This window comes from Accipiter gentilis, chromosome 25 (genome assembly GCF_929443795.1).
Source record: "Accipiter gentilis chromosome 25, bAccGen1.1, whole genome shotgun sequence".
NCBI classification, from domain to species: domain Eukaryota; kingdom Metazoa; phylum Chordata; class Aves; order Accipitriformes; family Accipitridae; genus Astur; species Astur gentilis.
Window position 1 is genome coordinate 6482760 of NC_064904.1, and position 24053 is coordinate 6506812.

General features: G+C 37.0%; 2 protein-coding genes across 7 annotated transcripts in view; one reads left to right on the top strand and one right to left on the bottom strand.

Moving 5' to 3' along the window:
- PPP4R4 (protein phosphatase 4 regulatory subunit 4) overlaps nt 1-24053 on the top strand; it is a 106925-nt gene that overhangs the window by 62247 nt on the left and 20625 nt on the right. For 3 of the 5 annotated variants that reach the window (XM_049828774.1, XM_049828777.1, XM_049828775.1), the window contains 5 exons: nt 1138-1213; nt 1621-1701; nt 2043-2136; nt 2590-2660; nt 3431-3569. In XM_049828774.1, coding sequence (XP_049684731.1) covers nt 1138-1213; nt 1621-1701; nt 2043-2136; nt 2590-2660; nt 3431-3569 — 461 coding nt within the window. Of the gene's footprint in view, nt 1-1137; nt 1214-1620; nt 1702-2042; nt 2137-2589; nt 2661-3430; nt 3570-8714; nt 10812-24053 lie in introns of those variants that run through there. The other 2 variants (XM_049828776.1, XM_049828778.1) reach the window with 1 other exon arrangement.
- Nucleotides 12341-18746, bottom strand: SERPINA10 (serpin family A member 10). 2 transcript variants are annotated; one of them, XM_049828800.1, is made up of 4 exons: nt 18017-18746; nt 16256-16529; nt 15378-15525; nt 12341-12551 (listed from the first exon to the last, which is right to left on the bottom strand). In XM_049828800.1, the coding sequence occupies exons 1-4, from the start codon at nt 18717-18719 to the stop codon at nt 12360-12362; spliced, it is 1317 nt and encodes a 438-aa protein (XP_049684757.1). In that variant the 5' UTR covers nt 18720-18746; the 3' UTR covers nt 12341-12359. The 2 variants fall into 2 exon arrangements, with proteins under 2 accessions (XP_049684757.1, XP_049684756.1); XM_049828799.1 differs by having other exon boundaries at nt 15378-15528.

Consider the following 24053-nt stretch of genomic DNA (forward strand, 5'->3'; position numbering starts at 1 on the left):
AACATTAGTTTTTACCCTGTTTCTACAGCTAGACTTCAGAGGACCCGCCGGTATTTTTATGATATATCCCATTGATATGGGCATACCTTCTGTAGTACAAAGGTCGCATTAAGAATTGTCTTTGAGAGGCATGCTTTTGAAGAAGTGGAGATGTACACAATAAATTGTGACATGTTGCAGTCCCAAATAGATGAAGAGTCATCGCCCCCAGTTAAATGTTTCTGACTGCTACAGATTTTAATACTGCATATGTTAATAAGTTTCCTTAATTTTAGTAACTGACTTGGTAGAAACTATATTCCAGCAACCTTGACCTGAATTAATTACCTCTTTTTTTTTTTTTTTTTTTTTTTTTTAACTTGGGTAGTAATTAGAGTGAAATGAAAAAACAGAGTAGAACAGTTACGATTCACTTGGCACTTTTTGTTATGAACATAGTACAGAAAATAAGCTAATATTATATAGCTTTTTCAAATTGGAGTGATATCTATTCACCAAGAATCCTGAAGCAAGTATTGGCTTTTGAAATTATTGATGTAGCTGTGTTAACGCTGTCTTCTTTCTATGGATCTGCTCTCAAAAGGTATTCTAAGGCTAGCTAATATTACAGAAAGGCAAATAAATTGCTGAGACTTGAAGAACTGTAATACTTGGTTTTGTTTTGCATAAAAGCTTATCAACTGTAGATGTTAATTTTAGACCTATAAAAAGTTTGAGCATATGTGACACACCATTTGAGAAAAACATTTTCATTGAATTGTATATTTGAATTAAAAATATTGCCAGTTTTATTAACAGAGTATCTGTATAGCACAAAAGTTTCACATGGCAAGGTACCAATTTCTGTATCTTTTTAATAAATAAAAAAAAAAAGCCAAGCATAATTTTAATAATAAGTTATAAATGTAAACCTCAATTCTGAGATTCCTTCATAATTAAAGTCAATATTTTTGGTGTGATTTTTATATAGGATATGTACTCTGATTTCAGTGTGTACTATTTAATTGGTTCTCTGGATATTCATTAGGAGAGAGTAGAAATTAACTCATTTTGGTGATTTGGAAGCAATCCATAGTTGAAACACAATTATTTTTTTTTTTTCTGAGTAATACCTAAGAAAATTATTCATTTTTTTAGGAACAATTAGAAAAAGAGAAGCAGCAAAATGAAGGAAGATCTACAAATATTAATGATAAAATGTTTGAAAAGAAGCGTAAGTTTGTTTATTTGTTTACATATTGTTTGTGCATGCATTAGTCTTCTACAAAGGTAGAATAGAAAGGACCAGAAGACAGACACTTTATACAGTAAATGGCAGGGTTTTAGAAAGTGGGAATAAAACTTATTTTTCTGTATATTTCTAAAGATATTTATGAAAACTGGCCTCATTATATTAGAAGGAAGACTTTTGGCTTTATTAATAAAATACATGACAGTTTTAGTTTTCTGGTATTTTTCATTTCAGGATGTAATGTAAGTACTTGTCTGGGGTATTTCTGAAGTGGTAGTAGCACTGGATTAGATATTATCACTGTTTACCTCAGGACTGTGATATGTTATGTCCTCTTTATTTAAAGTTAAGCTTTAAGAGAGAGGTATTTATACTGGACTTTTTTTTAGGTAGAGACAGTAAAACATCATCAGTATTGGGAAAAAGTATCACTCTCTCTGTTCCTGGAAGCTCTTCTAGTACATCAGCAGGTAAGAACTCTTTAAAAACTCTTCTAGAATGCTTTGATCTCACATCAGAAGGTTAAAACCTAGCAAAAGTGCTGTTGGCATTTGTGGGCCAAAGTTTCACCTACTGCACATAGGAAAAGATTCCGCTCCTAGAACAGAATGTGTTTTCTATGGGTTTTAGTTTTATTTGATTCTTTAGTATATAAATAGGTGACATAAGGTTTATTTATTGTTATCGAAGTATTTAAATCAGTTCCGTCAGCTAGCGTATGTTGACAGAAAATTATATTAAAAAGTATTCTTAATTACTGAGGAAATGCAATGATATCCGTGTTAAAAATTTTTGCTACTTATAATTTTAGGCAAAGAAGACAAAAAATCCAAGTTGGTTCGAAGCCAGTCTTTCAGTACTCAAGCACTACATCCAAAATACAGCAACATAGACAAGTGTCCTAAGTATCTTTATTATCTTCATTGCTTACCTCACAGGCAACTGTTTACCTAATAGACAACTGTTATGAAATTATATGTACATGAATCTATGAAAGTAGTGATGTGCTCACTGAATTGTGGCTTAAATTTTCAGCTTTCTGTTTGATTAAGGTATGCAGTTTTGAACTGAGGGAAGAAACACCATTTTAAGGCATGCTGAGGCCTACAAATTGTTATTAATTCATTTAAGTTAATGTATGTCACCTTTTATCATATATTAAAAATATTTTTCAATATGAACTGCTAAACCTAAATTTGTACATTTCTTGAAGAAATTTCAGCATAACTTTCTCATTTGATTTTTTCATATAAACTCAGAAATAGCCTCCAATATTATTAAACAGCAGGATGACACAATTGAGAAGAACACTTTTCTGTAATAAGCAATTTGGTTTTGTTTTGTTTTTTTTTTTTAAGTAAAAGCTCTGCTACGGGATATACATCTTCAGTATCAGGAATGGGAAAGAGTTGTATGTTATCCTTTAGTGGTAAGTAGGTTGTTATATTTTATGTTAGTTTTTTGTGGGTGTGCTGAATATGTGAGCTCCGTTAAACAGGCTTACTGTAAGATATAATTCTTCTAAAGAACACAGAATAATAGAAATCCAATACGTTTGAGCACATAAGTGCTAGTCTAGTTAGTGTATTTTTCAGATTTTTTTTTTTTGTGTTATATGTTCATTTAAAGTTACATTTAAAAGTATTAAAAGTAAAATGAGTTTGGCATTTCTTGATTGGCATTTTGGATGTCATAAAAAGGTTGGGTTTGCAATGTGCCTCCACCCATTTTATGTGAGGAAAGGGATAATATGTGTAAATTCTACTGAAATAAGGGAGAGAAACTTCTGTTGGAAGAGTTTGGATGATTAAAGATTAGAATGAGATGAACTGCTTCCAAGAGGAACCTGTCTTTTTCCATTCACTACCAATACACACTAGACACTTAGCTTAGATGAAATAGCTAAATTTTAAGCAGCTAAAGATTGGCCAGTTAAATCCCACTATTTTCATATATTAAATGTATTAATCTTCTCTTCCAAAATGTGTCTTCTAATTATCTTTATTTAGTGTTTTTTCATAAAAATATTTGAAGAAATGTTAAATTGAAACCATTCCCTTACAGAAAGTTAAACTTTTGGATTATTGCCATAGGAAATATGCAACTATTGCCACAGGAAAAACAGCTCATTCTGTTTACTCTCAGTGTCTTTTTTTTTCAGACAAAGTTCTTTGTCTAAACTGCAGCTCTTTGTTTCAGATGATTCATTCCGGACTCATTCTACTGGTAATAGTGGGAATGTTGCCTTCCCTTCCAGTTGTTCTTCTCGCAATTTATTTAACTCAGCTGAACAAAAGAACAATGGAAATAAGGAGAGTCAGTCCCGAAAGATGAGCATGTAAGTGGTTGACAAGAGGTTAAATCAAGCTTATGGGTAACATTTTCAAAGGGAACTCAAAAGAGCTATGTCAAATTAAGCCTATATTTATGATACTTCTGCACCCAGATTTTTAAATACTAAAATAGCACAGTAGAAATGTGATGTCTGCAACTATAAGTGTTTTTAAGATTGCATTCCCTTTTAATTAGTTTTTCACATTGTTTCTCCTGCATGTTTGCATTCAGCTGGTACATTATGGGGAGGGTGGAATGGGACAAAGTGAAGGTTAGTGCATTTCATACGTAGTAACTACAATCACAGTGATTCAGCTGCCTGTGGTTGGAGAATTAGAATGTATGTATTATTAGATGATTTAATTTTTCCTTTTCCTTCTTTTTATGTGCTTATATATGTTTATGTATTATTACATAACAATTTCATGATGAATTCTGACAGTCATGATGAACTGGTACTGCTACTTGTTATTAAGGCTGCCTTCTTTGCCTTACCTTAACCATTTAGACAAAAAAAATTTCAATGCTAGGTATCTCCCTCAGGCTGGTTTTCTTTAAATATCAGCCTAAACCGTTCAACATTTTGCAAGAGCGAAATCAAAGAGGAATTTGTTTGCTCCTGTGATAAAAGTGTAATAGTTTTAGAAAATCGCTGTGTGTACTTACTCAGTCAAATCCTTATACACTCTAGCAGCTAATTCCCTGCAGATTCCACTTACACTGTAAGTTGTAGTTCTAAATTACTATCATTGGACTAGCTGTCATTTTAGGTGCTCAAACAGATTTTTCTTTGCTATGGGAGATTTGCTTTCTTAGCTAAGGCAGAATGCAGAAAGGAAAGGAGCCAGCTATAGCAGGAAAGGGAGGTTGTTTGGGAAAGTAGACTTAAGTGTAATAGAAACTAGAACTAGAAGCTGAAAAGTATGGGGAATTGCAAGCTGGGCCTTGGAAGTCTGAAGAGATTATGGGAGACCAAGAATGCAAGGAGAGTCCAGAATGTGAGGCTATGACTTGCTGGTCAAAGATAATGGAGCTGAGATATGGAGATTGCACCAGTCAGGAAAGACGAAACACCTTACACTGGTTTGCCGGGTATAAAGAGGAAACAATAGTGATAGTGATATCTCTTGAGTGGTCCTTTCTGGTGAATTAAGTATCTGTATAAACTCATATTTTTCCACTTCAGTATTTTCAGGTTCTTTTAAAAAAACAAAACAAAACCAACCCTCCCCCCCTTTACTCACAGATTAAATTGATAACATTCCTAAAGAAAACACTCAAAAGTTTAACAAATATAAAAAGAAGTTCTCTGAGCAGCTTGCATTCAGCTACTCGTATGTATTATATTATGATATAGTTTCTTGCTGTGTGATCACACGGGATTTCTTCTGGTGGAATTTTACCACCTTCACTGTATGAGGTAAATTTGTTCTGGAATGAAATCAAGCTTGCGTAGTGACTTATTGTTTTTAAGAATGCATTTTCTTTGTAGAAAAGGTTGGAAGATATGTAGTGAATGAAGGTGGACTCTGTGTTCAGTCAGTGGTCTCACAGCAGAAGTACCTTAAGGTGCCAAGTCAAATTGCACTCTGTCCCTGTCTTTGCCAGAGTCTAATGCCTTTTCTTAAATATTACCCACAGTACTTACTTCAGACTTTTTATAGGTGATCATTGGGTGGTCACTTATTTCAAAGTGCATAATTTCAAACTCAGCGGTTAGATTAGTAGACATGCTGACATTTTCAGCTATCTATAAAGTAAATGGGACATCTTGAGTATATAAAACAACATATGCTGCTAAATACTTTGAAAAATTAGGTGTACTCAAAAGCCATGTGCTTTTACCCTGTTCACTGTGTAGCTCTGTTCCCTCTCTTTAAAACCAGAAACCTAGTTCAAATGTAAATTTTTTTTAGCAACCATTGTAGCAATTCCAGTTACTCATCTCACAAGGATTTGGGAAAAATAAATGGATTAATATGCACGAAGCAGTTAGATGCAAAGATTAGTTATACATCACACAAAACTTTTGCAAATTTCAAACGTTTTTCTATCTGTCACTTAAAATAAAACTGATATCGTTTGTTTGAATACAAAGGGACAGAAAAAGACTCACACAGAGCAGTTTGTACCTTTTGTCTTCAGGCAGGAAAGTGGAATGTAAAAGACTCAGCTTCAAGTCTCAGTGTACCATTCCCAAGTGAATACCCTAATAACACACTATTTGAAAGTAGGTATCTGATCAAAGACAATGATCTGGATGCTCTCCATGATTCAGAAAGTCCCTAAACTGCATAGTGTCAGAAGCCAAGAGGATATATTAGGGGAAGAGAAACATTTTTGGAGAAAGAAGAGCAGGCTTAGGATGACCTACCTTTAGTTCTGAATAAGAGTTTTAACGTTCTACATTGGTATAATGTCTGCTGCACTGTAGATTCAATTTCTCTTTTGTAATCTGGCCCAATACTTAATTGTTTTCATAAGAAAATGGAGCAGCTCTATAAGGAGATATTAAGAAATACAGGTACAGGAATGGTTGATGGCAAACGCGTTCATCTGCATAACCTTGTTGGCCACAGATATGTTTAGGTGTACCTTCTATCTTTCTTTTATTCAGAAAGTCAATCCTGGTGCTAAATATACACGTACTAAAATACAAGAAAAAAGTTAGTTTCAAGGAAACATTATTTTCTAAGTTGAATGACAGAATAAACTGGTATCCAAATATATAAGAAGTTGATGGAAATATCCCTTACTGAGAGAAGAATTTGAAAATTGTACAATGAGAGGTGCAACTGAAGAGATGCTCCTGAATGAGTGTCACCATCTGTGGACACACTAAGGCAGAAAACTTGTGAGAAAATAATAATTGAGTATATATTTAGACTACATCATCATGTAAATTTACACATGTGCTGGTTAAATATTGCACTGACAATCTTAATTCTGGCAATTCCTAACTTCTAGTTTATTGACTCTGCAACATGAATAAGGTAACTTCTAATATGGTTCTTTTCCTAAGTAATTATGCGTGTGTTTGAAGAATGGAAGATTGGACACTAATATGTTGTTTAATTATTAAAATATCAACAGATGTAATTAATGATTCTTAGTTCAAAGAGATGTATGTTTGGACAAAATATTATTTAATTGCTTAAGTGTAGTCTTTTCCATAAAACTGCTCTATTGAATATTGACATGTTCGCTTTTGACAATATAGCGCAGTTTGCAGGGATGAAGAATTTCTGATTTCGTATATTCATGTTGTTACAGGAATTTTTCAAAAACCCAAAGTTACCTTGGTGGAGAACTGAGGTCTTCACTTACCATACGCATGAGTTCAAACATTCTGTTTGTCCCATTTCAGAGATGTGTGTGCCAATTAAAATATTCTTTCTTTTTGAAAATAATGTAGATTCAAGAAAAAAATATCTTTGTAAATCCTGATCCAGTGCTCACAAGCAGGTGACAAGAAAATGACCTTTAGCTTCGGTGTTATTTGCTAGAACTTAGGTAATACTTAGACAATAGAAATTGCAAGAATTATGCTAAAGATGCACCCATATAACTCAATGGAATCACAAAAGAGATTGATACCTGCTTTAAGCACCTTATGGAATAGGAAGGAATCACAAAGAGCACTGGTTGAGTATTTCATCCCACAAGAGACCTTACTTAAGTCAATCTGCAGAGCAAACGTGCTTTTCTAACTTACTGTTGAAGAGTTGCCAATTAGATCGTGAATCATCCTAGTGCAGAAATTGACATGATTCATAAACACTCCATTCCATCAAGTAGTCTCATCTTGTATTATTATGCTATGTAGTTTTATTATCTTCTTTTAAATATTTTCATTTTTATAAGATTAAGATTATTTTCTTTTAGGATGAGAATTGCTGTTTTGCTTGAGTTTACATTACTGTAATGTGACTGATTTCAATACACAATTGGTTAAAACTGTTTTCCAGAATTTTATAGATTCATCAATAAAAATATCCCGCTTTATGGACAGCATTTAAGAATTTTGCATCTTGCCTATAGACAGAGAGATAGTGCCTGATTTTATTTCACTTTCAATTAAAACCTACTTCAAGAATGAGGGGTACAGGTTTTCCATCCTGTAAAAAGTGGGAGTAGATTTATTGTTGCATAGAAATCAATTTCTTATAAAATACTGATATCAATTTATTATTAAGATGTCCACAACTGGCCTTTAAGACATCCACATTGGTATGTGACCATGTTGTAACAATTACATACGTAAGTGTCTTAAAGTAGTATCTTTCATCCAGTCATAAAATTGGTTAGGAAGTTGAGCACAAGATGAAGTGGTTCTGCCACTGATCTACTACACTTTGAGTTGGTTCCTTAATCATGTTTTCCTTCTACCGTTTACTCTGGTGAGAGTTCTGAGGTCCAGTGGGACTGGCATGTGATTTAGGTGCTATTTCTAAGAGGAAGCTAGTAGGTATCCTAACACTGGTGTATGATCATGAAAGGTTTCATCAGCAATTTTAAAAGGGTAAAACAGAACAATATCTTGCTTTGTTTGTAAATGATATTGTAAAATATTGATGCAGATATTTCCACAGAGCTCTAAAAGTTAAGCCCTGTTCTTCCAAAGATCTCCGACCATTACAAACAGTTGTTAACTGACATAGCTACAACTCTGAGAAGTTAAAGAACAGTATATTTATAGATTAAAAAATTAAGGCTATTAGAAGTGCAGAAATTGCCCAAGTGACATGATCAACAGAAGACCTAGAAATAACACTGTAAAGAGCTCTTAGCTTCTCCCCTTCCCTATCTCCACTTTCCCCAGATTTTATCATGGGTTAAGCTGAAGACCTCTGGCATTATTTGTAGCCATGAGTAGACTGCTTGTACTACCTTAACCATCTCACTTAGAGGGATCTTTACATCACCTTCTGTAGAAAGCTTAATGGAGAATTACACCCTCCCTGTGAAGAATGTCCTCAGAATGTGTCCATTTGGCTTTTTCAGTGGGTGCAGTAGAGCTGCTAGTAAATTTTAAAATATGTCAGCTAATAATTATATTAAAATGTTGCACGCAATAGCAATGTATTATGTTATGTTATTTAATAATATAGCAACAACATATTATGTGTGTTTCTTCCTTTGTATGAAGAAAAACCAGAAAATCAAACTCTTAGAGCTTCTGACAGAAAAAGAAGGGAATCGGAGACTGGTGGAAGCAACATTCTGACGTGATAAGGTGGGAGCAGCAGATGGGACTCTCTAATGCCTGGAGTGAATAAAACGCATCTTGCAATGTTAAAACTTTTTATCTTTTCCATAAAATCCCAATCTGTAAAATATGTTCCAATAAGTGACGTAATGGTTGCAGAATTCTAACATTGTAGTGAAATGTTATTAAATACAACTTCAGCTATGTGCTCTTAACTGCTGCAGCGAAAGAGAGGATTTTGTTTCCTTCAATTATGCCTTTGTAGTTCAAATTCTTGGGTTTAGAATGCACATATCCATTACTTAATTGGCTAATTTACAATTTTAGCAATTCTTAACACCCGTGTTTTATGCAAGAAATAGGAGAAATTGTTCTGAATATGAAAAAATAATCCCACATTATAAAGAACCCTTAAGACCAAAGTCCAGAATCATTGATCAGTCTATAAAAAAATGTAAACTTCAGTAGCATTGTGCTGTGAATTTGGAGGTAACGTTTTTACAAGTACTAAGTAAAGTTCAGAAAAATCCTGTGTAAGTTTCAAAGCAATCTAAAAACAGATGTCTCCAGATGCTGTAAAAAAAAAAAATTATTTCATAAATTTCGTTGTATAAATACTTGCTTTAATTTTTAGTATTTCAGATTGTATTTTCACTTGAATAATTTATAATGATGAATCTAGTTTTTAATCAGCTGCTATTGCAAGCTATCATGCTTCAGTGATGTCATCTGCATTTGTTTGTATTAATGCTAATGTTTCTATCAAAATTTGTCTGTGGAAAAACATGCAGTTCTATTTTAAAAAGTTCTATTTATGCCAATACTTGAGAGAGAGCCTATGAAGCTATTGTCAGCTTCTCTATTTCAAAATGGAAGCAGCATAAATATGTTGGTATCAGAAATATGTGGTTTTTAAAATTTATTGGTGTATGATAAAGATGATCTGATCTGTGAATGCATATGCGTGTGTGGTTACTTTTTATAATGTAAAAATATGAATGATGATTTACTCAAAATAAAACCTAGGACAGTGCTTTACATGCATGTTCTTGAAAAAAAATAATTCTCAGGGCATCTTTTATAATTAAAATAAATAAAGCATTTACCTATAGAAGGTATTTATTTTAAATAGTTATAATGCTAGATGTGTGCTGTCATGTGTGAAGTACAACACGTGTCTTGGATTTAGCAGCGTTCTACTGTCTGAATTCCTGAGCTGCTTATGCTGCAGTTGGATGCAGGTGTGTTCTCTGTCTTTAGTCACAGACATTGTTTGGATTCTGTGGAAACACTCAGGTTTTCAGTTTGTTCTGCAGCCTGGCGCAGGACCTTGTAAATCACAGATTTCTTTAAAAGCTTCTTCAAGTAATATGATGTTTAACATGCAATATTGATGCAGAAATACAGATGACCCATGCTGGCTCCTCCCAGGTTCTGCTTTTGTCTCGTTAGTGAAAGCAGATACTCCCAGTTCCCCAGGGACAACTAACTCAACGTGCCAGCTACAGCTGCTCACCCGTGGGCCACAGGAGACTTCTCGCTGTTCTCAGTCTGACTTCTACCAGGGACCAAACTCAGATCAGCAGTAGCCCGCTGCAGAACAGAACTCAAAACTGTTTGACCCTCAGATAACTTTACTAGAGCAATCCAGAAAAACCAGTAAGTTCAGAAATCTGAATCCAAGCTATTTCTCCCCTTAATAAGCATGCAATGAGTTCTGTATACAGTCTGTCATTTGTTTCTTATTGGCTGTCATTTGTCTGTCTTTTTAAACTGATTAATTTATTTAATGCCGATAACACGTGCTCCGCTCAACAACTCTACTATGTATTAAATTCCTGCTATGTAATCTTTAAATGCTCTATTTAGACATTTTTTGGTCTGCACATCTTCCTTGTTCAGTATTCCTGGTGTCTCGTGTATACTTTCATCAGTCCTTCACTCTACAGACCTTCATCCCAGCAATCTTTTGTGGGGGTGCTTACTCCTGGGTTACTTCTGTTGGACATCACCAATACTTTTGAACCCTTCATAGCATTGTTTCTACCTGCAATTCAGAATAACAGCTGGAGGTCAACTGTACAATGATAATTGGGTCATTCTCTATGGCGACATTCTTCCTATTAGTCATTCGGAGGCAGGAAGGAGTGATTCTCTTTCTTTCTGGGTACGTTCATACTGCAATGTGGAGTTAGGTTAGATGCGCCTTTGTAGTCTAGTCAGATACCAGAGTCTGCCTGCTAAATCCTTTTGTTAGTGGCTTACGCTAGTGTCTGTGTTGCTGTGGGTAGACATCCAATGGTAACTGAAGTGGTTTTTAGAGACGTTTACCAGCCTGTACCCTATAAAGCACCTTTTGTATCTTCTCTTGTGGATGCATCTGTCTGTGTGCATTTACTGATAGATACCTTTAAAGCTTCCATGCCAAATCATTTTGAAAACTCTTCTGCCCCCTTTTGGGCAGCTATTTTATGAAGGCTGTATGAGCAAGTAGAGTAATGCTTAGATCTGTTAGTTATAGATAGCTAGAAGTAGCTTTTTTGCATTGTTTCATACTTTATGTATAGGACTGCTGCTGACTGAAATTTCCTAAATGTTCAAGATCTTGTTGTTCTGTTGGAATCGCTGCACTACTTGAATAAAATGAATTGTATTTAGAACACGGAAGTATTTTTCTGAAACATTTTGGCAATACCTTCTGGATTTTAGATCAACTCTGTGAAAAGATTTATTCCACTTTTATGGAGGTATGGTTTTTCCCTACCAAAGTCTTTCTTACTTCAGGCATAGAGTCCTGTTACGTAGTTCACCCTGATATCTAGGTGATAATACATGCAGAAATTCTGGTTTTAGGAAAGGCCCGGCTTGATGTTATGAAGTAGTACAGATTCAGATTTTTCAGGTTCAGAATATCTGAGTTACTTTGCAGAATTTTTTTGTCTTTAATAGAAAGAATATTTTAAAAGCAGGCATATCATGTATGCTGAGAAGAGGAGGTGATTTGATAATCTGAATAAATACTTTGAAAGAGGTCACGCTCCAGATGATGCAGACTTCATGATAGACTCAGCGCATTTCTGCAGTAAGAAAATGAAGATCTCTAGACAAAGGCTGTAAATTCTTTTTTAGGGCTTGATCCTGCTTCTGGTTTTACAAGTGGCAAAATTCTGCTAACATTGAGGTCAGTAGGCTCAAAGTCTCATTGCAACAGAAGATAACATTGAGGAATATCAAGCTGCAGTGTTTGGGAATGAAATTCCTTAATATTTTGGCATATGAATCTCTGGTTTTCACTCAGACTTATCACTAAAATGCTGAATTTTTAAAGTTCAGTTCTGTGTTGTTTTGTTTTTTAAAATTTGCATACTATGTCTTACACGACACATTTTTGTCACTTTGTGCTTTAGTGAATTTAGCTTGTTACTTAGGCATTAATAAAGTATTACTAGAATGACCTACTGCTAGCTGGAGAGATAAAACAGGTTTTCATACTTTCATATTTCCCTGTCCTTTTATTCTAATGTAAATTAATAAAATAGAAATAAAGACTCTTACATACCCCAGAATAGAAACTGATACCTTTATTCACGTTTCTGTTGGATCAACCACCCTGCCAATGAAGAGTAATGTTTTAAAAGTTTCTTCAAAAATCATAAAAAGGAACGGTCGGTCCACTTTGATGACAGGAGGCACTGTGAATGCAGTTATTTCTGACCCAGTAGCTGCTGTGGCCTCAGTTCCTTCTTCATCCACTTCAATTACTGCCTTTTGGACAACCTGAAATGCAATGTAGAAATAAAATATGTGACAGAAATAAATATTCATGTGAAGAATGTTTTTCAAAGCGCAAGGCATTCAGTTGAAGTAGGCTTCTATGAAAGGTTCAAATGAGTAGGTCTGTGCAATCTAGCTCTATGTGTTAGACTTGTAGACCCGGATGCTGTCTGCTTCAGCAGCAGAAGAGTTAGTACAGCCACTGTGACCATGATACTTACCCTGTGGATGCTAGTTCAGGTGGTGTTGCGCTTTTCCACATTTAGGTTTCACTGGGAGATTTTGTTCTTGCAGCTGGTAGCATGAAGCAACCATTGCATTTGTGTACTGCTCCTCTTTGACACCTGACTGTATAAGGGAGAGTTTCTCAAAAGTGGGAGGTGTGTTTTCATCACTCAGAAACACTCACTGGCTGTATATGACATTCACAGCTGATTTTGTGAGAGCTTAGGCAAATGTACCCATCTTGGCTTTTTTCTTGTATATTTCTAATCTGTACCTTTGGTAGCACAGAGTAAATATGCACAGCAATGAGGTGCAATCCTGGCTTGGGCTGAGGACCTTCCCTTCCCACTGAAATTGCAGCCTGGCAGGATCTGGTTCTTTTCTGGTTTTGTTCTTTCAACCTGCAGTTACCTCTCAGTACTTCCCCTGTATTTGGGTCTGTATTGGTGAACTGCCTAGTCAGCTAGTGAATTCCCAGACTCCTAATTCTAGGAATGATTTATGTGAAGACAGTTGAAGGACTTCAGCAGTGTTGCGCTCTCTGCGAAATATTCTTAAATAATGAAGCTAGCTATCATGATTCACAGGGACAGGATGCTCCTCTGTCACTTTATAGCTGATGCACATATTGCTTCCAATATCAGTTAGCAGCCACTATTCAAGGGTGATTTTTTCATGATAACACAACAGAGTTAACTGCTGAGAATCAGCATGGAATAGCTATATGATCAAGAGGAAGGGAGATAAGTGCTGTAGGTTGCCATTGTACTTCCCAAAAGTGAAATAGTTTATACCAAACTGAAAATCACTGCAATTTTATGTGTTAAATATTTATTTTTAGTATGTTATGTCTTCCCAGAAAGGTTATTTTGTTAAGCCAGCACAATTTTGGAAAACTGTAGTTCAGGGCTTAGAGTTTTTGGAACTTGTATAGAAGTTTTTATCATACCACCTGTTAACAGTTTTGGCAAATCACAAAGGCTTCTGTTCTGTAAGGATTTGGTGTAGGGAGACTTGTAACAGCAGCACCAGTAGCTTAGAAGGATTCTTTCTGATAGGGTACAAATACCAGAAGGGAGGGTGCAAAGAGGATGGAGCCAGGCTCTTTCAGTGGTGCCCAGTGACAGGACCAGAGGCAGTGGGCACAGACTGAAACACAGGAGGTTCCCTCTGAACATCAGGAAACAATTTTTACCGTGAGGGTGACTGAGCACTGGCACAGGTTGCCCAGAGAAGTTGTGGGTTCTTCCTCCTTGGGGATACTCAAAAGCTGTCTGGACATGGTCCTCGGCATCCAGCTCTAGGTGGCCCTGCTTGAGCAGGGGGGGGTTGGACCAGATGACCGCCAGAGGTCTCTTCCAACCTCAACCGTTCTGTGATTCTGTGGAATCTCTCCTGGAGTTACAGTTCTAGTTTATCAATGCTATAGAACCCTGTATAGTCACAAGCAGTTGCATTATATAAATTCTTTACATAGGTTTATAAAGCTATGTTTTTAAATCCTGTGAGATTGATCTCATTTGAGCCTTGTTTTCCTCAGCTGTTTATAAATCCAGCTTGTTGCAGAAATTTTGTTACTTTAATGTATGAATTTGCATTTATCATTAATTGCGTTTCATCTTGTTCCACACAGTCTAGTCCTTGAGGTCACCAGTTTCTCTTGGTGGTATGTCTTTTATCTTCTTTCTTTGACCATACCTCTTAATTTTCTATCACCAGCAAATTGTCTTTTGTATAGACTAGCTGTTTCTTCTTAATGGGACATCTCTGGTCACATAGACCTGTTCCTTCCTGATATTGGTGTGACCGTCAAGTCCTTTCTCTTCCATTCTTTTCTGCTTCTCATTCTGCCTCTGTTTTCTGTCAGTCTTCTGAAATTAATTTTTGCTCTCTCTTAAATAGTGGTACTGAGTTATCTTCTCCTCCTCTTTTTCCACGGGGCTGTGTTCCTCTCTTCTTGGCCATTTACCACCCTTGCTTTTGCCTGTTCAAGTGATCTTTCAAAGTTACAGCATATGAAGTGGAGCATCCATATGGGCTGGAATACAACTGCGTTGTGCCGATGGTTTGCTGTGAGATTCTGGTTTTTTCTCTGCCAAGGTATGCAGCACGAGAGGCATGACTGCTTCAGCTTCTCTTTCTCACTGTTACATTTTTGAGATTTTATTATTTGAGCTTTCTAAATTCCTGTTTTGTTAATATAAATACCTGTCTCTGGACTGCGTATGAGGGGTTCCCTCTTTGGGTTTCCTTCCTTGCTCTAGCTTTTGCCATTTGACTGTCATTTACAACGTCTTTCTTGTTCACAGGTTTTGTTTCATTGTGCTCCTTCCCTGCCAACCATATTCTTGAGGCAGAGCTTTCCTCCGGTGGTGGGTTAGCTTTGGAAGGTGTTGAGCACATATGAAATGTAATCGCCCCTTACTTCTACACACCTCATACTTGAAGTGGGATCCATACTGATTAAGGTGTGCAGATTGCATATACATAGCAAATGAGGTCCTTTCCTATTAGTGTCCCTATAAGTCTATATGACATAGTCTCTTGGCCGGGCCATTTATATGCTATTATAATCCAAATAGGAAATAATTTTAGAAGGCTTACCTGTGAAACTGCTACATATCCTTGATCTGTGAGATGACTAAGATCTGCCATACATGTAAAGAGATTTTTAATTCCAAGAGCATGAAGCAACTTCTTCATTTTGTATTTTTGCTCTAGTTTGAACTTTGGAAATGAAATATCCACTTTTCTGCTTGAAAACAAAAAAAAGAAGTTCAATGCAAACTTAGACTATATAGTAGGCCACTTGACTGCTGAAGTGCACTCTACTCAGGAATTAAGCTTTACATAGAAAAAGAAGGGGCAAAAACTAAACAGTCTTTGCTGGAATTTAGGTTAGCAGAATATCATCTCAGACCTGTTGACCACCAAAGATGCTAGAAATAATTTCCTTCTCTGTATAAAATACTTCAACCATCACTTACAGTGCTCTGATACCAGGGTGACACACTAATTTATTGACCAGTGAAAATAATTGTCACTTCAGGAATTACATTTCAGAGGAATAATTTGGGTTTACATTTTCATATTCAAATTTATCCGTTACTTTGCATTTCCACTGGTAGGAAAGGTTTAATCAATATACTGCATGTCTAGATTTATTGTGCACTTTGCCTGGTAGTGCTCTATTTAAGGAGAGAGAAGGGCTAAGGAAGAATTTGGAAAGACTAGACTGACTATGCCCTCAGACAGACGTTTCTGAGATGAGCCACGGACTTGTTACCTCAGAACAGAAGCTTTCACATGCCACTTGGACTGTGGGTGGGCCATTAAAGCACCTCTACTCTGTAGATACCTAATGCCACAGAGACACCAGCATGTGAAAAGGCTTAGGAAGACCAGCTAATCTTTGTTGTGCTTTGTTGCTTTGCTGCAATAGACATAAAAGACATTAAGGCCAATGGGTGTCAAAGCAATACCTGGGTTTCATGTTTCCAAGCCAGGATTCCACAAGCTCTGTAGTCAAATGGTCTTCAATTGAAATGTAATCTCCCTCTTTTTCTGGGATGACAATCAGCATGTGGGCTTTCCCTTTGTAGGGTAGCTTTATCACAGTGCATCTTAAATTCTCATCAAAAGTTGAATTAACTTTATCTGACTTGAACATCATGGGTACCTGTACGCTTCTGTATTTGTTTATGTGGAAAGTCTCAATTTCTGTGAATTCGGAATTAAATGGATAGACCCACTTGCCTGATGAAAGAAAGAAATTAAATAATTATGTGCATTCAGACTTGTTCAGAAGTTAACTTAAAAAAAGGATAGGATCTTTTCTGTACCTAGTTGAAATGGATGTCAGTTGCGTCTGGGATAAGTGGATGACAACTGCAGTATATTTAGTGTATGTGCTTTAAATTTTTTCCAGCAGGAAAAGGAAGCAATCCACAAAACAAACTCCTTCATTTGCAGGGAAAGAAGGGAAATCTTTTTCTAAGGTTGATTTAGTTCCCAGTCAAGTTCAGAGCTGATACCCATTTTTTTTATTGAATGCCATATGAGCATCCGTCTTTTATTAACATGTCGCCTTCTCAGAAATTCTCTACCAGCTGTTCCATGTCCCGTTTTTAAATTAATTATACAATCTTTTGGATGGTGATTCAGCAGTGCACTGACTTGTAAGGTGCCACTGGTATGTGACCTCTTCTATACTAATGATTTTGATCTCTACTGTTGCTTTCAAACATAGCCACAGCCATTTATCTCTTTTCTCTGATTTTCTGCCAGGGAAGGTAACCTTGGCATTGCACAAACTGCACTTTTGTAAATACGAAAGAATAAGCTTAGTCTGTAGGGAGTCTGTATGGCCAAGGGGTAATTTTCTTTGTTCTCATGTGTGCATTTATTTTAGTGGGGTTTCCATGGATGGCATGTGCTGAGTGCTTTGGACTGGAGTAGTGGCTGTGACTGAGTGTTCTCCACACAGCATTCCTTTTGTCCCCTTTGTCACCCTAGCTCTTTGTCTTTGCTTTTTACCTAACCAGGTGTCTCTGGCTTCTGTATGGCTGTTTCAGAGTAAAGGGTGGGCTATGGCTCCCTGTCATTGCCAGGACCTCCTTTTGGAGTCACTTTATCTATCTTCTAAGCCAGCGGTCAGAAAGACCCCAACAACAGGAAAAGGAGCATAAGATATTTGGCAATAGAGGACCTCTCCACAGAACAGTCTCTGCCCATCACAGCTATTTCTTTCCCTCACCCTATAAGGTAATATAATGGGGTACTCTGGTTCCTCTGGGGAAAAAGGTTCTTGACTGAAATAGAGAAATTATTTTTGTTTTCATGATTTTGTGCACTATGTAAAACCAGTCAATGATTTTATGCCCAATATCCAGCATTCAGAAGACTATAATGATTAAGGCTTTTTCATTTTAATTGGTGAATGAAAATTAAACATCCCCTTTAGTCATAAAGAGAGATCATTTGGAGACAGATTGAGATAGTTTGATGCAGGGCTTTCTGTTCTCTTTGAGACTGTTGTGTGGAAGACAGCATAGAAGAATGGTGGTTCCTATCATGAAAAATAATTTACGATTAAATAAACCTAATAGAAGAAAGTAAATCTACATAGAGACAGAGAGAAAACAGGACATCTGAATTAATTTAAACTTCCGCTAATGTAGCTGAAGTTAGAGTCCTGATTCTTCTAATAAATAATCATTTTGCAAAATAAAAACAGCAGTTACCTTTAAAGACAATGTAGTCCACAAGTAGCAGTTTATTATGGCGGTCAAGCTCTTCAAAAAGGTCTGGAATTTTTCCTTTGGTCCTTTTGTTAATGTTTTGATTTATGACGCGTTTTGCCTGTGTGAAGTTTTGAAAGTCCACTCTCAGGAATTCCATATCAAAGTACTGCTTAGATAAATTGAGGAAAGACTCCTTGAGTCTGAAGTCCTTCTGGATAAAAGAAAGAGTACCTTGCACAAGGAGAAGTTCTTCATTCATTGTGATGTTATCTTTCAGTTGTTTAAACAAAGCTGGTAAATGATGGCGATCCACTCTGTCCTTCAAAGCATGGAGGTCTAGACCTTTTACTATTTGTCTGTGTGTTTCCCCTTTGGCTGCCAGCATATATGCAGTCATGAGAGCTGATACAGAAAGGGGAGCAATGATTACATTATTATCATGTGTCATTGCAATTTTTCTGTAGAGGTTAAATCCGAAATTTGCAGTCTTTTCAGTAAAGTTGTAAAGTGTGAACTCTTCGAGACCTTGGTCTTCAATAGACTTATTTTTATGGTAATGCCACTCTTCAGAAATATTGACATTTTTATTTCTTTCCAAGAAATTACTCTCTTTTTCCTTCTTTGGAATTTTAGGCTTGATGCCAGCCTTGATGATTTCAACACACATTTCACTTAAGAGAAGTAGGTAAATTCCTGTTTTCATGTTGACATCCAGTAATGAGCTCTTTTTTTTTTTCTAGTAAAGAAAATGGAGAAAGAAAGAAAAAAAAAAAGGCAACACAATGACTTTTTAGTTTGTTCTTCTATTCACAATGCTAGAGGTCAGAGATGTAGCAAAGTGGTCTCTGCGTCTCCAGTGTATATACTCTAACCTAAGATCTGGTTCCTATCTGTAAGGTCAAATTTAGATCAGTGGAAGAGAGAAGTTTCAAACATCATTAAGTGAATCCAGAAGAAATACCGTGATCTTCTGGTATTGGTGGTTCACGTCAGAAGTATTTCACTGATTTTTCCCTTGCTAACTTGTAATTCCTTTACAAAATGAAACCCAGGTTTCAAGTACAATATGCAGCTCAAAGATGAAAAATCGGCTTGTTGGACCTGTGTCACAGCTTTCACTCCTGTGAAATTGATGTCATCTATAAGCACAAGAATTCTAGGCAGCATGTGGTGGAAATGACATGCTTGCCTTTCATCATTTCATTTTTCATCCTTCTCCAATAGGTTGTTTATTACTCCATTCAGATCACATTCTCCTGATTGAATGCCATAGGATTCCCTGTTCTTTTATACTTCACTGTATACTTCACTATACTTCAGCAAATGCTGAAGCAGGTTTGTCAGTGCTGTCTCCTCCCTGAAAATACCATGTTTCAATGTCAAACAGCGCAAGAATGAAATGCTTATTCTGTGCTTAAAAATACAGTATTTTACTCAAGTTGTGACTTCTGAGTAAAGCTAATACAGGGTCTCTCATCTGTCCAACAAAATGTTTGGAGCGAACTGGACACATCTTAGAGAAGGCCTCAGGCAAACTTTAGTATCGGACATTACTTGTGTAAATTTGCACATGCAAACGCACTTTTTGGGTATAAAATGCAAATATGCTTATCATTCATCTTTCCCTCAAAGCAATATATGAATTTCTCTCCCATACAGCAGTGTTGAATTGCGCCTTATGGAAAAATTCTGAATGGCCATAAACTTTGGAGATGCATTTTTTTTTCCCATTGTAAATTAAACTGGATGTTCAAAACCACCAAGCCTGTACAGAATCCTTTTGTATAGCAGTGGCATGCAAATGGATAAATGAGATGAAAAGATGGATTATATGGCCCATCATTAAAGTAGTAAGTGATTCAACAACCTAGAAAACACATGGCAACTATTAACTACTCCTTTTAAGTTAAGGATCTGTAACAGCAAATTACGGTCATTGTATAATTTGTGATTTTGGCATATGGGAAAGCTGCTTTTATTTGATTGTCATTTATTCAGAGTTCAGCTGAATTTCACAGTTGCCTGATTCAGGCTGTGGGAGTTAGTCTGAAAAGGTATGTTGATGTGAGTACTGAGACATTTGGGTGCCAAGTCACAGGGTGCTTTTGGCAGTCAGGTGGTGTGCTATTTTCTTTTGAGATAATAGGTCACGTTCTGTACTTGGTGCAACACAGATGGGCTGTAATGACTTAATCGGGATGCAGTGAAATCCTTGAATGTTATGCCTCCTCTTGAGTGTATGGCAGCCAGGGAACAGAGTAAAACATGCAGCGTGCTGTGGTTGTGAATATTTTTTCTTTATTTTTCTTTCCCATTAACACTTGCTTTATTTTCAATGAGATTCCCAGTGTCTGGGTTCTGCAGGACTGGAATAGGGAAGGGGCTGACTTGACTTCAGCTGCTGCCTTGCTGGCCAAATGGTGCATGTGTCTTCTGCAGGGCTGGAGTACTTGCTCTCCCCTGATGGACTGCAAGCAATGCTCTTAAGAGCTATTACAGTAACTGCAAGGCATTTCTGCTCCTCATGTAGTGACCCACTTCTATGGAAAGTGACACCGCACCGAGGTACTGTTCCTGCCCCAATGCTATGCTTGCCCTGGCAGCAAAGAAGGAGGTCCTTTCCCCTGGGAGTCATCCCTGCTTCAAAGAGGTATCCTTGGACACTGCCGAATCAGCTCTAGCAAAGAGGCTGGGATTGGAAAATTTTGCTTTTGATCATGTTCGGTCACAGAGGAAGGGCTTTCTGCAACAGCAGCAGTCCCTCTAAAAGAGCATTAGGCCCAACTGGTCACTGGATGTTGCAGAGCACCAACTCTTCTTCCCCATCTTTTCTGGGGATAGTGCAATTCCTGTGCAACATCTGACAGTGCTGAGTTTGGCAGATTTCACTGTTGCGTCTCTCTCTGAGAGGTCTGGGACAGTACTTGGCTCAGGCGGGCCACCAGATCCCCCCCCCCAGGAGATGTGAAGGGACTGAACGGGGAAGGCAGTGAGCTGCCTTCCAGAGGGCTCTGCCTTCCTAACACAAATAGGTTTCAGACTGAAAAGATGGGGCGAATGCAGAAGCCCTTGTTTACAAGCACATCCCAGACCATTCAACACTAAAGAAGAGAGTCCTGCATCCTTAGGCATACGCAAATGCTACCGATCCGGGCGTTGTGAACATCACGGGAATAAGAACCTCACAATTGCACTAAGCATTCACTGCAAATTTGAGATTGCAAAAATTTAACATTACAGCGGCTTTATCATTCACATTTAGTAACAGAAATAAAGCACCTCTTCTAGGACTAGGAAAAACAGTTCTGGAAACAAGAAAGTGATATTTTTGCACATTATAGACTTGTATTTTTAGACCTGAGTGAAGCTTATTGCTAATTTTAGAGAACTCGCTTTATGCATAGACAGTTCATTAATAAACATGTAAGTGTTAGAGCAAAGTTAACATTCTTTCCATTTTAAGAAATATTTGTTTCTAGTAATCTCAGATATCAAAGAAGTTTCTTGCTCAAAATGCATTTTTCTTCTGAAGGCATTAGAGCAAAAGAAAAACATATTAGAATGCTGATTAAGATCTAGAACCATTTAAAACATCACATCTAGAGAATAGCTGATAAATATAGAAAATTATGTATATATGTAAAAAATATAATAATCCTTCCCTTTACAATTTTAAATGCTTCATACAAATCTTTTCTTACCTGTTTGATAGCTCCTCTGTTACTTTTCTTGATCAACTACGTTTAAAAATGAGATGAAAATGTCTGTCCCATATAGAAGTTTTTCAACAAATATTTGCTCTTCCGAAGAGTGATAATCTGGTTTTGTCTGTTATAAATTAACTGCTTTATAAACACTGAGTATTTTGTTTCCCATAAATGGCATAATGAGGGAGGGTTATATTCCAGTAAATATATTTTATCTTTCATGAGAAACAAGAGAACAGTAAACTCTTTGCATCCAGCCCTTTAGTATCCCTGCAGGATTTGGCCCCGCACATCCAATCACTCATGAGAATTATTTTATAGGCAGGCTCTGAGCCACTTTGTGGTGGAAGCAGTATCCAGTCCTGCTTAACATAGCCCCTTTCGTGGAAGAATAGGTCACTATTCACTAAAGCAGAGGGGAACACAAGGGAGGTAGGGAGAAGGTACAGAACATTTGTAGGGGTGTTGTCAGCTCCCTTGCCCTGAAATTTGGCCATTCCTTTTAGAGGAGAGACCAGGGCTCCACTCCCTGTTTCAGGAGCATGCCAGCTATTCAATAACATATCAGTATGCCAGAATTAACCAACTGATAAGCACCGAGTGATGTTTCTCCTATAAAAGACAAAATGGGGGAAGCTGATATTCCTGCAAAAGTTGTACAGAGCTATGGGAAGTAAGAATAAACTTTTTGAATTTCCAATTGGTCTTGCTTGGACAGATTTGACAGGCCAGCTTTGGGTCTTGAATATTATTAATTGGGCAAGGCACGTTCTTTAAGACAGATAGTTTACTCATCAATTTCTGTAGTGTGGGTATGATGTAAACTCTTTGCTATTTTGATCAGTGGCCTAATTCTAAATAAAATATAAACATGGAACTCCTTATCTTCCCCTCATGCTCCTAAATTACTTTTTAAAATACTGCCAAATGAAAGACAACATTTCATTCTGATTTGGATTGTAGAAGAAACGGAATTTGGTCTTACAATTTGAGATAAGGGGACAAGTCTCTATTTTTCAACTGAACTGGAAAAAAAATTATTATATGCAGTTTAAGTGGAAGCATTGTCAGAGGAAAGGATGAAATTTTAGAAAGCCTGTAAAGGACTTGGGCATCCAGGACTCAATGCAAAAAGGCTTTTGTTTGTTGCTGATGAGTATTACTTCTATAAAAGTGACAACAGTGTTTGCTTACAAAGTGCAACATTTGATTAGGAAGTACTTAAGACCTGAACGTAGCCCCACCATGGAGGGCATCTGTGGGTTTTATGCTCTTACGAAGTTCAGCAGGGGGGCATGAAGGGTCACAGGCTCTAGGTACCTAAATTCTTCCTGGGTTTAAATTCTTATAAAATGTTCTTCTTTTTAGAAACAATCCAGGTCATAATAGGCCCTGAGTATGGGCATTGTATTAAAGAACACAGGAACATAGGATGGGGTTACTGAGTGAAGGCCCTGCCCTAACATCGTGCCGTCTATTCCCTAAACATAAAAAGCTCCACTGTGAATGCCTCAGTGACTCCAGAAATTCAGTTCTCTGTCCAGATGACTGGACATTTTTTTTCTGCTTCCTAGCCTATATTTTTTTGTGGCTTATTCAGCTGGATTTGAAATTCAAATGTCTTCTCATTACATGGAAGAAATATTGCATCTGATGTGGCCGAGCAAAGCTGGATTACTGCCATGTGCTTCTGAATCTGTGCGTCTTCTGGAGACTGTGGTACTGTGGTTGTGGCCCAAGAAGACAATACAAGGAAAACCTGATGCACACAAAACCATACCCAGCTTTTGTGCTCAGCAAAATTGGCAATGTTATTTGCAATGACAATAGCAACCAAGCCTCTTCCTAGGCCTCGCACCAGGACACTGACACGCATGGTCACCACTGGAAGCCCTGCCGGAGTTAAGATAACGATATTGATATTTAATATTCAAAAGCTGAAGTCTTGTTTATCGATGGTAGTGAAAAGAAGGTTTTGAAGAAATCTTGGAAGTCTTTGAATCTCTCAGTTAAATCTTTTCTGGACCACAAAACCCACATCAATCCTATTTTATCTGGAAGAAAAGGGAGGCTGCTGTGAGATGTATTGGCTGTGTACAGAGATCTGAGGGTATTGTCTTCCTCTCTAGTTACTCACAAAGCCCTTGCTACTTTTTTCCTGCTGGGTAACACCTTGCTGAGAGTATCCTCCACACACTATTGGGAGTAACGTATTCCTCCCACCAGCTACTATTTATATTGTTAGTCGCCCCTTGGATTCAACAGAGTTTTCTGATCAGTAAAACACCACACAGCATATGGGCAACACTCTGCCAAACTATACGTATTCA

Bases quoted from the DNA above. Each gene is read 5' to 3' on its own strand.
- SERPINA10 (XM_049828799.1), bottom strand. From the start codon at position 18,719: ATGAAAACAGGAATTTACCTACTTCTCTTAAGTGAAATGTGTGTTGAA. The intron at 15,529-16,255 runs GTATTGCTTTGA...TTTGTTTTCAAG, and splicing joins CTTGGAAACATGAAACCCAG to CAGAAAAGTGGATATTTCAT. The intron at 12,552-15,377 runs GTAAGCCTTCTA...ATTGCATTTCAG, and splicing joins GATATGTAGCAGTTTCACAG to GTTGTCCAAAAGGCAGTAAT.